Raw genomic sequence first — 15,373 nt, forward strand, 5'->3', positions numbered from 1 at the left:
CCAACAAATTGTTGATGTGCACCCCCCTTTTCCTTTACCGAAGGACATTTGGTGAAGGTGTGTCTACCGTTGAGAGGATTTGGACTGTTCCTCTGCTAGCGTTAGCGGATGCCTTTTCAGATGAGTGTGCATTGCAGTAGTACTTTTGTTGTATTTCAGGACTAATTACATATTCTGCATGTCACGGTAGAATGGGCTTCATCTTAAAGGGGAACTCCGGCGCAAAATGAACCTGGGGTTAATAACACATGTGTACCGAGTTCGACCGTTCTCTGGTATTTGTTTTCATGCATTTGTTTTGTTAGTCAAATGTGACCAGTTTTCTTGCAAACCGCTATTTAGCGTATAACGCTAGCGTTCGGGGCACACCTACACATGAAAAGAAATCCCTATTTCTATACCACTAACAAGGCTCACAATATCACCACACTTACACGGTAGCATAACTAGGGTCTCTACATGTAAACCGAAGCATTGAGAACTTTGCAAGTATACAGGCAGTTTATTAAAAAAGGAATACAGTACCGTTCGCGTCCGGCTCGCATATCCAGGCGGGCGCCATCTTGGGGAAACTGAACTCTCTTTCCTATGCTCTCAGTGCTTTCTTCCGGCAACAGACAGTTCAGTTTCCCCAAGATGGCGCCCGCCTGGATATGCGAGCCGGACGCGAACGGTACTGTATTCCTTTTTTAATAAACTGCCTGTATACTTGCAAAGTTCTCAATGCTTCGGTTTACATGTAGAGACCCTAGTTATGCTACCGTGTAAGTGTGGTGATATTGTGAGCCTTGTTAGTGGTATAGAAATAGCGATTTCTTTTCATGTGTAGGTGTGCCCCGAAGGCTAGCGTTATACGCTAAATAGCGGTTTGCAAGAAAACTGGTCACATTTGACTAACAAAACAAATGCATGAAAACAAATACCAGAGAACGGTCGAACTCGGTACACATGTGTTATTAACCCCAGGTTCATTTTGCGCCGGAGTTCCCCTTTAAGTGAAGTATTTCCACACACTTGATGAACCACTGCTAGTTTTCCTGCAATGGCTCACTGGGCTCCTCGCCTGTTTACTCAAAAGCGCCCGTGTTGTTGTTGTCACGTGATTGGCGATTGACTTCCTGCTTCAGCGTCATGGTGCAGCAGTAAAGCCGACAAGTCCACTAGTTGACACAACCTCGAGTATATATTAGAAATAATTCTAAGGGGTGGTATTGAGGCGAGTTTGTTTGTGTGGTCGGATGCAAAAGTTTGCACATTGTGGCACTTGTGACATTGTATTTTGAAAGCACCCTGTAATTTCTCATGTTCCCATTTAATCTTCCCTTTGTACCTCTAAATTAAGAGTAAGAATACATTTTATCTGTGGTTTGTGCTTTTCATCTGCCAGATGTGGTTTGTGCTTTTCAAGTCTGACTCTGTGTCTCACCTTGAGAGATCCTTCTACCAGCGCTTTATGCATTGCTGCCACACACACAAAGTGCTGCCTTGAGTCTGGATAGACTTTATCACCATCTTCAAAATTCATGTTGCCACCGTTTTCACTGGTCTTGCCGGTTTCACTGCTCTTGGAAATGTTGTTGTTATTGCTACTGGTGCTGCTTGTGTGTCTTTTTTTTATGAAAGTGGAAGCGGTGTAGAGCAGAAGTAGACGGCGACTGGCTTGTAGGTTCTCTTCAACGGAGTCCACCATGGCTGAGGAAACAAAGGATTGAAGGGAAACCATCAGCTTTATAGATAATGATCCCAACATATCTACAGATAAATAGACATTCTGTATATTTAGGCCTCTGCAGGCATTGTGCTTTTGTGTTGTATGTCTGCCCGATATGTCAGGAATGCTTTGAGGGAATTTCTTCGAACCTCTGTCTCAAAAATGATTGATGAAGTGTAGGCAGATCTTAAGCCTAAATTATTTGAGAATCTAAATTGGTAACCAAGGAGTATGTATGTCTTTGGATATGGAAGGAGTTGGTAAATATTCCCAAATCAAAAGCAGAACGTTAGGGGCATTAACATTCAAAGACATGTTCATATTTGTATCCCCGTTTGCTGCATGGAATGCTTTTACTTCATCGCTTAAATTTACTTTAATAATTGACTAAATGCATAATTTGAGAAATGTCCAAACCTTTGCATACGATGCAAGCATAACATGACACTTAAACATTGGTTCCTGACCAGAGCGTTGAGGCAGTTAATACTTCAATGCTGTCTTTGCCATTTTTGGTAACTTACCCTGCCCGGGAAGGGAGTCACGGCCTTCTAAGAAGAGTTTGTAGTCACAGGCCTTTTCCAACACTTGAGGCAGTGTGTGAAGGGCAAAACTTTCCACTTCCTCACTGAATCCAAAGGTGTAGGGCTGTGGATATGCTACGTAGGCGTCGTATAGCTTTCCGTCCATGTCTGACGTAGGAGAAAAGAGCTCATTAAGTATATGTTAGTAGTTTTTACGTCTTTCCCTAACGACATACAACATGACCAAAATTTTCCTCTAAATAGAAAACAAATTTTCCTTTTGTGTGATTCCATTTTCTTTGACTTTCTTTCTGTCCACCAGTTAAAGTTATGGAGGTTTTTGAAGACTTCACATCAGTAGGCTTTAGCAGCATGTGAAAGTTCACTCTCGAAGTCTTTCTGTCAGTAGATGACATTTCATCTGAACCTGTGCAAGCAGCCTTGTGGTTTGTTTCCTGCTCTCATCGTTGACACAATGCGGTCAGGTACAGTTCTATATGTTGTGATGAATGTGTGGGTACTGGCTATGTACTTCCTTGCAAAGCGAAAGCATCAGTGTGGGTTTTTCCATCTTCCATCACACTGTCAATGTTTTTTTTTGTGGGGGGGGGGGTCGGGTCATTATAAGAGCAAATTACTAATCACAAACCTGGCTGTGTAGTATTACCTTTTTTTGAGTAGAGGACAGGAAATGTTCTCCTGAACCACAGCACGATGTCAATCTTAAAGATATAGTAGACGCTGACACTGATGATGAAGAGAACCATCACACCACCAAGCACTGTCCCGATGGGCAGTAGGATGTTTGGATCTGTAAGGATAAGCAACAAATAGACCAGACATTAGTGATGTGAAGGAAAAGGCTGCACGCCAGTTGAATCCACATGCACCAGTGAGCAGTGTTGGGAGTAACGTGTTACAAAAGTAATGTAATTACTGTAATGTATTGCTTTTTGCTGTAACGCGGTAATGTAAGGCATTCCAAAAAAAAAAATTGGGTAATATTTTACTCGGTACAAAGGTCAGTAACGCGCGTTACAATGCATTTTCACCCGAAATTAATTGGTGTTTTGTTTTTATACTATCGCCAATAACACCAGGAAATCAGCAGAGGAGAAAACTTCAGCGCAAATTTTACTGTTGTTGTTATTGTTCAGTAGGAGTTTACTGGCTGAGTTTTTTTTCTCTCTCTGGTAAGATAATAGTGCAGGTTGTCAGTAAACCACTGTCCACAGTTTATATTAAGCTTTTGGTTTGTGCATATGTGTTGATGTTAAAGCCAAGGTTTAAGACTAATACTGCCTATCTGCAGAGGACATTTACAGCTTTTGCAATGATAACAAATGTAAAGGGGTGGGGCTTTGGGGCTCTTTCTCATGAAGGAAAATGTCGTCCATCAGTTATATGAAATCTTAAAAAACATTTTTTCAGCATTCTAATTACCTTACAAAGATTGGGGAATTAAAAAAAAATGTGATTGGATAATATTTTTTTTCCTGGTAGGAGGAGCTTGCTAGGGGTTGCTTTTTTGACATTTATTGACCTTAAGTTAGTTTTGCACTTATTGTTCCTACCTCATCTTCTCATTTAAATGCAATTTCTTTTCTTTATTTTTTAAACTGCGTCTATTACATTTTTCTGTTGTTAGCCTTAAGCCTAGGAGCATAATAAGATACATTTAGAATAAGTATATATATATATTTCCAGTTATTTTGGTGAAAGTAACTTAAAGTAATGCAGTAGTAGTGTAATGCCTTACAATTCAGAGACAGTAATATTATAATGTAACGAATTACTTTGAAATGACAGTAACAAGTAATACATAATGTATTACGTTTTTGAAGTAACTTGCCCAACACTGCCAGTGAGTGTATGTTAACGTGGTGGACATGAAAAATGCTTTGATTGCCCCCTGGTGGTCGGCTGCAGTAAAGTTCTTACGTGGGTTTAATTTGCTTTTTTTGTGCTATAAAGGGGGATGTGACACACTGTAATTAACAACTTCTCTGAGAATTGTTCCATATTTTACCAGGTTGTGTGCTTTATGAGTGGATAATGGGTGTAATTAAAAACTGTGAAGCTGAAAGAAATTAGCTTTTTTACATAGTATCAGTAAATTGTCTCAAGATGTTTTACAAAACCTAGAGCCTGAAGCCCCCAAGAACGAGAACAAAGGCTGATGGTGTCCACGAAAAAACCTTGATTGAAATGTTTGAATTCAGGATAATTCCACGATATGTATGAGTTGAGGCTGATTTCATTTCTCTGTTTTAACTAGATAGATGGATAATCCTTTAATTTATCCCACAGTGGGGATATCCTCAGTGTTTGAGCAGCATATAGTGACGGACAGTGCACAAGAAAGAAGCTTAACATTAAATAAATACAAAAATAGCAAATTAAATACAGCATTTGGAAAGCACAAGTGTGCTGCGTTGCCCCTAATAAGTTTGGAATTTCCATAAATTTAATAATGGATGTTAATTTGTGTGACTTTTGTGTAGTCGGTTGACCTTATTTAACTTCCTGTAGTCAGGCTACATCAAAAGTTCATGGAGTTATACTTGTACCCAACTGTGACATTTTAGCTTCGGTTCTGTGCAGTGGGAGGAAGTGGAAATGTGTCGTCCAGCTTTATATATATTTTTCGGCTTGCGTGCATAAATCATCTGCCACCCGCCTGTGCAAGAGACTTTACACATTACCCTTATTTCTCAGTGGGATAGATGCAAATGAAATGATACTCTGAGGCAGGCTGGGTTTTTAAGCATTATTATTTTAATTCAATTTTGTAAAATAAAAGGTGTTTCCACAGTACTTCTAATTAAAATGACGGAAAGAAAGCTGAAATCAAGGGCAGCTGGACTAGTTTCTTGAAGATGTTTCGTCACTCATCCAATTGGTTTCTTCATTTCACTCAGCAGGCGTCAATGTATGCTGAAAATTTACATTTCAGTGGATGTAATTGCATGATATTTTCCTCAATAATTCTTTAGACTATCATTTCAATCAGAAACAAAACATCCAATGCTATTAATGACAATGTCTTCTAACCCAGCCCACGGAATAACTCCAGTGCCTGCGAATATAACTGCACTCAACTATTTACCTGCAGACATGCAATATCAGATTGTTTGTCCACCATGGATACATTAGTGCCTAATGCAAGAAGAGCATGAAAATATATTTTTCTACAGCGGTTTCTTTTGTAATGATTAGGTTTGGGCAGGTGGCACTAGGGGTTGTACCGACAACTTTACTGCTGCGCCAGACGCTTTAAGCAGGGAGTCGACTGGTCAGCAAACTAGGTGTTTGGTAATACTTCACTTAAGATGAAGCCCATTCTGCTGTGACATGCAGAATATGTAAGTCAATCCTGAAATTTGGTGAATTTCATTGTCTAAAGTTATTAGCTGCAATACACGTAAAAGTTTATTTTTTTTTTTTTTTTATCCCAGCTTTATCATCCTGTCTTACAACTTGCTGGAAAGTTAAACACTATTGATGCTGCTGATTTATATAGGCTAAACATACCTGTAGCGCACAGTGTTTATGCTAAGTTCTGTTTGACATTGTTGCTGCAATTGTAGAGCGTGTTTTTTGTCCTTGATGTCAGTGAATGCACCATACGAGAGTTTGCTGAGCGAAAGCCGTATATTACAAGTGTCAGACTGACAGTGTCCATGCTGCTGACGTGGGCTACGTCCGACAGTAGCCCGTGTTCAAGCTTCAGTTACCTTGCAGAAAAGCCTCCGTAGCTTATTTTGTGTGAAACGCTACAATATGTATTCCGGTCAAGGATATATATATTTCATTGTTGCAAAGCATTACTTTCTACTGTGTTTTTATGTGTGACATCATCAACTAGTCAGCGTTGACTCGACTTTCACCTCATATTAGTTGAATCTGAAGTTGTTCAACTCCTAGTGGGCACTTTGTCTTGATTAAGATCTTGCCTCTTGTGTACTTGTTATTGCTGACTGTATAGGATTAACAGCCTCTTTTTACTGGTTATCTTTCTGGTCTCTGGAACCCATTCCAGTCACACGGTGTAACCCAAAGTAACAGATTTAATTTGGGAGGCATACGCTGTGACTTTACCTGCTGGTTGCAGAGTAAAATATGTCTGTGGACTGCCTCGGCTACTGTACGCTCCACAGGTGTAGTTGACGTTGAAATCTTCTTCCCTCACCTCGGAAATCTCCAGCATCACCTCTATGAACACACCATTCTGACTTTCACGGAACCTGGTGACAATCGGATGAGTCGGAAGAAAGATTATGTTCAATCATTATGTGCCCTGAAATCGTCAAATGGAACGAAGGAAAAAGGAAAGATTAAGGTGCTGACTGTGGTTCTGATGTGTAGATACGTTTCGAGGAGTCGGTGTCGAAAATATTGCTTCCGACCAACCAAATTACATCAATGAAGGGTCTCCCAACACCTGGAATAAACACCAGGCACCTCTTGCTGAACTTGTCGCCTAAACATACACAAACAAGAACACACATTTAACTCAACACAACATTTTCTCTTAATCTATAAACCTAAATTTAACCATTCTGTATATTGTATGAATAGATTAGAGCTCAGCAGGCATTCAGACACGTTAGAAATGGCAATGAAAATGTGAGACTCTACAGTGTACACTGAAAAAAGTCTAACATTGCTGTTGTTCGTTTAATGTGTATTTTCGTGCTCTAATAGCCTAAAATTATTAGTTTTTTCATTTATACTAAACGTTGTAATTTATTTATGGTTGAAACTATTTTTTTTATATGGATACAATCATACCTGCCAACTTTTCAAAAAACCTTGGAGTGAGATTTTGTCGTGGGTGACCAAAATTATGCCGTGCACGCAGTCACACAAATTGGTGGCTCAGATATTAGATAATTGGAATTAATTTGATGTTGTACCCATGTTGTACCCTGCATTCTGGTGGTTTGTGGGGAGGTCCAAAGCTGTTGATAGGGGCAGCCCACCGAAGATGGACAATATTGGTTACATTCTGTGAAGCAGACATAGCTGAAGGTCCACCCCCAGGAGATTTTGGATTAAGTAGATGTGGTTTCCAGCATTCTAGTGCATTTTTGGGCGGTCTGCTAAAGATGTGCAATACCTGAACTTATTCTGATTCATGTTCGGCATCATGACTTGTAGGTCTTAGTCTGTAGACTTGAGCTGAACATTCAACCAGAAAACTATCGGTGTGCCTAAATGACAATAAAGCCTTATTCATAGATCAGTGTTTAAGATTTGACCTGGGTAGGTTGATTGACATTTTGATTAAAATGGTATTAAACTAATTCTTAACTAAAACCTAACCTATGTTGTGAATAATTGTATTCTTAAGAGCACTTAATGATTTATGTTCAGCCAAAAACGACACAAGATTAGTTAGGGAGGGACATTATTCTTCATTCAAAGTCTCCCACCACATGGTCCATCAGAGACAAATAAAGTGCAACAAATAAAGTGCAACAAATAAAGTGCTTAAACAGTACAACTTTTTCAAGCAATAAAACAGATGAATGCATTACAAAAATAGCTAAAATGAGGCATAATCAGTATCAGATGCAGATCAGAAGCTGGGTAAAGTCCTTGTCTATGATCTGTGTGCATGGTTATACTGGCCTAGTCTCAGCTCAGATTCTCTTCTTTATCAGACTTCTCAAAGTAGTTTCTGGTTTCTCCTGCTGTCCTGGCGGTCTCTGTATCTCTTCTTCTGTCTACTTCGGGGTGCAGGCATAGATAGTAAAGGGGTGCACTGCAGGTGTAGCGCAGCGCAAAGGTTCAGGGGCGCTCATCAGCGCCATCTACCGTCGTGGAGTTTGAAAAGGAACGGAAGAGTCTCGGACCAAGATCGGATTTATTTATTTTTTTTTTGCGTGAGAAATTGGATGTGTGGCGTGAGTGCGTGTGAAAACAGGCAAAACCGTGTGTCACACGGCGAAAGCGTGAGAGTTGGCAGCTCTGTAATACAATATAAATTGCCAGCGGGACACTGAACTGAATTTATTCATTGGATCAAAGCATTTTTATTAGATTAAGCATGATTTGCACATGCGCATTGTTGAGTTTGAGATATCGCTCTCTGACCTGTTTACGTCCAAATAAAGGAATTAAAATAAATAAATAAATAAATAAAAACCTCCGTCACTGAACAATCAGTCGCGACGGTTCACTCCAACAGACCCTCGAGCCAGGCTGCGACGCAGAAGAACACAACGAGCAACATTGATACTGGTAAGATAAAAACATTAAAATTTGTCTACCGTTAACGTTTGTTTCCAAGTATACCTGACTGGCCTTGACTGTGGCCGTAATCTCAGCACTCCTGCTTGATATCTTATAAATGCTAACGTTAAGCTAGCGCTAACGTTAGCATTCTTCATTCAAACTATAAAGTTAACTTACGTTAGCCGTTCTCTGGTCGTGGGTGGGTTATGTTATCACAGTTCGCTAGCTAACTAAGAAATTCAAGCTAGCATTTGTAAATGTAATGTTATTTTGTGGCGGCATTGATGGTAGCAGCTAATGTTATTTTCGTGACTTAAAATGCGTTTGCTCTGCTTTGTGTTTTTAATTGTTAACAGTGCGCGAAGAGCCGACATTACTGTCTTAAAGTGCTCTGTGTTAAAGCTATTGAAGATGATACCAACCATGACATGCTAGCTTGTCAGGAAGGGGGTTAACCCTCCAAAGTTTGTTGTTGTTGTTGTGTTTTTGACACTTGACATGTGGTAACGTTAGTTAATCCCCAGGTTCAAGCTGCAAACTTGACTGATGGTTATTTCTGCTGTCAATAGCATAAGGGCATCTCTGATCTTTTATTCACCCTCCTAATTATCTTGTGTTCAGTATTTATCAGCCATAATATTACAAGGCCCAGCTACTTCTTGCTGGTAATGTTAATTTGCTACACTGTTAACAGAATTTACATGTGGTAGAAAAGTAGCAAAATGTTAGCCAGCTTCCCTAAAATCATAAAATAAAGTATATCTGTTTATGTTAAAAGTTGGGTAATTTGTGCATCATGTTAGTAGCTAACACACTTGATGGCTAACTTAAAAACTAAATAATGTATTCTCTTTCAACTTAAGGGAAGCAGCCACCAATCAGTCGTGTTTCTGCTGTGCAACCATGTGCATTTGGAAGCTCCTGCCAGTGATCATTGCTTGTGGTAAGTTCTATTTACAATGTCATAAGGATATTATGATCTAACATGAAATCTGGAGATTTCTGAAACAATAACATTTTTTTTTTCTTCTTCTATTTTTTAATGCAGGAGAATGAGGTTGAAGAGCTGGAGCAAACCATGGCGATCTTTATCACTGAGAATGAGGATCCTCTCCATCCACCCAAAGACATTAAGAGTGTCATCGAAGGAACAGAGGTCCTGAATGAGGTGCCCTCAGTTGCAACAGCTTTTGTGTTTAGTTGATAGTAAGGCTTACACCTGAATAAGAAAATGTATGTCCTGATAAATTTGCCATGGGTACTGCATGATGTCTTAGGAGTTGTGCTACTATTGCAGCTCGATGATTTGTCTTCTGATGACATCAATAGTCTCGTTTCTGGTGTTCAGCTGAAGCAGACTGTTTATCTTCATACATTTGAAACACATGTTCAGTGTTGTCAATTTATGGAACAATAAATATGAATGTGTTTTTAAGAAAAGTGTTCTGAGTAGTCATTGATCAAAATGTATTAAAAGCAATTTTTTAAAATTTGATTTACTATACATTTCAAATAATGACAACCGTTACTTTTTTATTTGAGACAACCTAAAATAGTTATGCTCCAACCTAAAATAATTAGTTTGCTCCAACCTAAAATAATTAGTTTGCTCCAACCTAAAGCTCCAACCTAAAAATAATTAGATTGCTCCAACCTTTGAATAGTGGCTGCATTGAGTTAAACTTTTCAGGTTAAACTAAATAAAATTATTTGCTTTGAGTTAACGTCAGATATTTCGTGTGATTGATTACCTCAATTTTTTTACGTTGATACAAGGTTTTTATTTTTTCAGTGTACATCGACCAGTCATAATATTGCTAATATTGTGTAGGTCTCCTTTCTGCCTCCAAAACCGTTGTGACTCATCAGAGAATGGACAAGGTTTCCCAGCAGAACTTGGATTGTCACAAGATGGTCAATGTTTTTCACTTCTCCTGTCAGTGGTTTTAATGTTGTGGCTGATCGGTGTATAAACTCCACTTTCAATAAATCAACTATGGGTTTGAAAGAAGAGTGAATACTTTGTACAGTGATAAATAATCCAGTAATACAGGGCCTTACCCTTGCGTGCCCTGATTATTTCACCGTCTGGTTCACGAACTTGTGGAACCAATAAGTACTCCTCTGAAAAAGACAGATAACATCAAATACAGTAACGGAGAGAGAGACTGGCTAATCGCAGAAATATGCAGTATACTGGATTATAATGCCACATAATCCCACTATATAGTTTACAATAACATGAATGACATTGGCTTGCCACAACGTTTGATTTTAATGCTGCTCTGTAGTAGTCTCTCTTAATGACAGTTATTTAGAAAGTGTACTCCAGTGTAGGATCAGTCGGTTAATGCAACAGTTCCTCTTTTGTTAGTATTTATCTCCAGTCTAACCTATGACCGATGCGTTGATGGTCTCTGACACAGTTCCCGTGATGCCACCGAGGCTGAATGTCAGAGTACAGGTGTGGAGTTGGCTGTCTTCACGTTCCACGCTCTTAATCATCAGTTTGGTTATATCGCTATAGGTATACTTGATTGTCCCATCCGGTATGGGCTCACAGCCCTGGATGAGGAACAGAAAACATAAATGCATTAAGTTGAAATAGCTGAAGGAGTTGAAGTTGAAATAATGGCAGTGTATAGCATAGACTGTATAAATATAAACAATATGTCCCCACTTCCTTGCATTGGCACGATGGCGCTATTTTCCCGGGGATACAGACAGCGCCATCTCGCTCTAAGATGGCTCTAAAACGAAACTTATCTAAAAAATCGACCCTTGAACATGCATCAGTACTATATTAACTACCTAAAATGACAGAAAATACTTGACGTGTATTTTAGTGTTTTAGTTTGACCCAAGTCCCATCCACTAACATGGAGGAGGTGACGCTTATGACCTATACTGCAACCAGCCACCAGGGGGAGCTCTAGTTGTTTTGGCTTCACTTTTGAGGAGCTGTTCCACTGACCATCTTTATACAGTCTATGGTATATAGTAATTAAACTCTAGCCTGGTGTAGCTGCACTTAATTCTTGTCAGAATATTAATAAATATATTAGCTAACCCAAACACTTTGATTGACTTGGCAGATCTTTGCTGCAGCATAATCAGTTCCTAATGGAGGGGTTCCAGACCAAGTTTCCTCTACAAAAGAAATTTTAGGACAGGGAAGTTCATCTGGCATCTCTGCTACTAAAATTTAGGAATACATTTGGTATAAATAAAGACAAACTGAATCTATCTTTAATAATGTGTTTCATAGTAATGTTTATATTTAATGTGCACCAGTGTTGCATCTTACACGTGCTACATGTAGTAAAGCATCTACCTTAATTTAAGATCTTGCATATTTAATGACACTTGTGAACAGACTGGTGTAATATTCTGGTATAAACTTTGTAGATTAGTAAATGTTTAATGTCAGTTCTCAGCCGGAATTTCCCCATTACTCACTCTGTACCACGTTAGAGAGTACTTAATGTTGTAGCTGTCGAGTTTACTGGTGTAGTCCCTCAGAGGGCACATCAGGTTGTCGGCAACTCCATATGTAAGTGGCTGAAAAGCTTTCCTCGGCCTTCCACATTCTCCAACATTTGGCAGTTCCACCACCAGCTTTGTGGCCTGAATGTAGCACTGAGAAGGCGTCCTGTTGGAAAAAAATAAATAAATAAAAAAAGGAAACGAATGTATAATTAATGATATCGGATAGTCTATAGCTCATCTCTTGCTTTGAACGTCTAACCTCAGTGAGTCTGTCTTTATCTGTCGCTCTCATTGCCGCTCTCAACGTGTTTGTGTTTAAATATTTCTTTTTCCTTTTTACTTCCTCAGAGAATTAAACTGTTATGTCAAAGTTTTAAATACAAAATCACGACAGGTTAGTAGTAGCTATTGCGGTATTAGAAAATCCAGAGCAATGGTGACTAACCCTAACGCTAACCCTCCTCAAAAGTTGTGAAAAAGATGAGTAACACATTAAACTAGTCCCATCACCACCCTGTAATATGTCTACATGTTTATCTTGTTAGTAAAAAAAAATCAGATGATCACAGCAGCTCAGCTTATATTCACTAACTGAAAGCATAATCAGCAGTTTTTTGTCAGGGTTATACTTTAAGCTAAGGATTTAATGAGGCTAAAAGCATCATCATCAGCAGCGTATTTGTCTTGCTCATTTCATGCTTTTACATTTAAATACATGTAAATTACTATTTCTAACCAATTTATAGCACAGTTTTTGTACATATTGTGTGTTCTGTTTTTTTGTTCTTTAAAAGCCTCTTGTTTTGCACATCACGCTGAAGTGCCTTACATTTAACCCTGGGGACAAATAAAGTTTTCTGAATCTGAATATTATATAGGGAAAAGAACCATAGAATAGGCCGGTGGAATTAATCGATGAGTAGAAATTGGGATTTTGCAGTACAGTAACTGTTGTGTTGTCTTATTATGTTTCTTCCAGTTTATTGGTGAGTTGTAAATTCTTGCACATAAATCTAATCATAAATCTAAATCATAATAATCGTAAATCTATCTTATCGTAACGCCATTTTTTACTAGCCTTCTGTCAAGCCCTTATAACGTGACTGGTGAAAAGACAGTTAGGTAAACTCAGTAAACTTCCTGGCTTTTCCGTCTCTACAGATGTTACCGTACCTCAGCAGGCATACATATTCCCCGTTGTCGTCCAGCGTTGCGTTAAGAAACCACAGCGTCTCCCCATACACTAGAACTCGACCAGTCTGGTTGCTCATTTCTTGGCCTGTCTTCGAGTTGTACCAGGTGATGTTGTACGGGATGGCGGTGAAGTTGAAGACGTCTGGAGCGACCAGGGTGCTGTTCAGCATAGCCACGTCCCCGGGTACAGAGAAAACCCTCTCAAACTGGAGCCGGTAGTTGGTACAGTTGTCTGCAACGCAAATCCGTGGAGAATGGAGCATTGTCATTTACTCTGCCGTTTAAACCGACGAAGAACAAAGATGAAAAATAAAAACAATCTTGATAAAATATTCTGCCAAACCAGTGTGAGGCAGATTGCTGCGTTGTGTACAGCTAATGTGTTGTTGTGCAGGTTCTATTCCCATCTGAGCCACTTTACAGCCATCCAAACATTTTGCCTCATATTGCGATTTAAATGCAAATTTCCTGACTTTTAACATTTTACATCACGGCTTGCAAAACATTTACCAAAAGTTAATGCGCACCATTGTCCAAAGAGGGCAATAGAGTGCTGCTAAACAGACTGGAGGCAAACGTTAGAGCTGAACTTGGCAAAAACATATGATATGTCACACTTAAAAGAAAAAAAAACAAACACAGTGAAAATACTAGGGATGCACCGATGGTGAAATTCTCGGCCGACACCGATGTTTAAAATAACAATTTGACCGATGCCAATGCCTTTTCTTTTTGTTACTTACACATTTCTGAAGTGTTTAAGTCTTTCTGCTCTTCATCTTTTAATGAGCACAAATCCAATGAAACAAAAATGTCAAGTTGACGTTAATTTACATGAAGTTATTTTCTTAAAAATAACTTGGCTAATTCTCAATATTACATTGCCCAACAAAATAATTTGAGTGGTTTTAGTCTGATATAGAGCAAGGAGAAGATTGGTTTTCAGTACCTGCATTGCCCAATAAAAAAAATTTTTTGTAAAAAAAATAAAAAAATAAAAATACATTAAGTGTTTATGTAAAAAAAAAAAAAAAAATGTTAATAATAAAAACATAAATAGGGCTATCTTTCACCTCTTGTATTTTTCACACAGAATAAAACATTAAAGTTATTTGTTTTTGCTTGGGCGTTTTTTTTTTTTTTTTTTTTTAGCTTTCTCAAATGCCGTGTTAATTAAAGTCAGCGCTGTCTAAGTATATATAGCTCGCACTGGCCAAGGCTATCTACATAGGTTACTGTGTCTATGTCCCGCAGTACTCGAAAAGCTAGTGATGGGAAGTTCGGCTCTTTTCTGAGAGCTGGCTCCCTATGAAGAGCCGACTCTTTCTGCTCACGAATGGCTCTTTATTTATAGCCTAATATTTTAGCCCAGCACAGCAAATACGTATGGTTTGTGTGTTGGGAGGACGTGTGTTGGTATAACAAGCCTAATAATTGTCTCATTTTGTGCAGTTATTCTACTACACAAGCATTCTAACTTTTGTTTAATATTTCAATAAAGCTGTAATTGTGCAAACAAATGAACAAAACACTGTAATCACATCCATAGAGCAAAAGTCCTCACAGGAAAAATGTGGGGAGCCGGCTCTCACTCAATGGGAATCGGCTCTTCTGATTCACTACCAAGCATCGGCTCTTAGAGACGGATGCATCGGTGCATCCCTAAAAAATACACTTCATTTGGTATTTAAAGTAAAACAGTTTGACTCACCCTGTACGAATCCTTTACAGATCCCATATAGGCTCAGGAAAAACAATAGGCTTCCTAGCGTTGAACTCAGGCCCATGGCTGGAAAAACACAAATCAACAACATTTAGAAATGAACATTTACCATAAGCCAGGGTGCTACTGTAAAAGAGTTACAGCAACAGACGACAACTTACTGGAACATTTCTGTTCAGGGACCCTGACAAGTCACGTGTATCTTTAAAACATGACAATGATCAGCCAAAACTGCTTCTTCCCTCTTGAGCTCTATCTAATAACTAAAATGTATGTCTCTCTGTTCCTCTCTGCCCTCATTCCCGCACTCCCTCTACTTCTCTCCTGAACCTGATGACTAATGCTCTGGTATTTGAGGAGTCACTTATGTAGAAACCCCCGACGTAAGGCTGTGTAATGCCTTGCAACTGGAAGGAGTGTTTGTGCTCTGAACACTGCTTAGTGCAGGTAAATGTTCCTGCTCAGACTTTATTGTAAATCCATGAATGG

At 38.9% G+C, this 15,373-nt stretch overlaps 1 protein-coding gene across 1 annotated transcript in view; it reads right to left on the reverse strand.

Annotated features, from left to right (window-relative positions):
* LOC311488339 (interleukin-1 receptor type 1-like) overlaps positions 1-15,373 on the reverse strand; it is a 31,407-nt gene that overhangs the window by 3,331 nt on the left and 12,703 nt on the right. Inside the window, exons 2-11 of the mRNA XM_084544970.1 lie at positions 14,873-14,950; positions 13,141-13,393; positions 11,938-12,130; positions 10,872-11,043; positions 10,540-10,602; positions 6,586-6,718; positions 6,337-6,482; positions 2,903-3,046; positions 2,236-2,403; positions 1,427-1,692 (exon numbers count right to left, since the gene is read on the reverse strand). Of these exons, the coding sequence (XP_084401096.1) occupies positions 1,427-1,692; positions 2,236-2,403; positions 2,903-3,046; positions 6,337-6,482; positions 6,586-6,718; positions 10,540-10,602; positions 10,872-11,043; positions 11,938-12,130; positions 13,141-13,393; positions 14,873-14,948 (1,614 nt within the window). The 5' untranslated portion in view covers positions 14,949-14,950. The remainder of the gene's footprint in view (positions 1-1,426; positions 1,693-2,235; positions 2,404-2,902; positions 3,047-6,336; positions 6,483-6,585; positions 6,719-10,539; positions 10,603-10,871; positions 11,044-11,937; positions 12,131-13,140; positions 13,394-14,872; positions 14,951-15,373) is intronic.

Source organism: Chelon labrosus (assembly GCF_963514085.1).
Source record: "Chelon labrosus genome assembly, chromosome: 5".
NCBI lineage: Eukaryota > Metazoa > Chordata > Actinopteri > Mugiliformes > Mugilidae > Chelon > Chelon labrosus.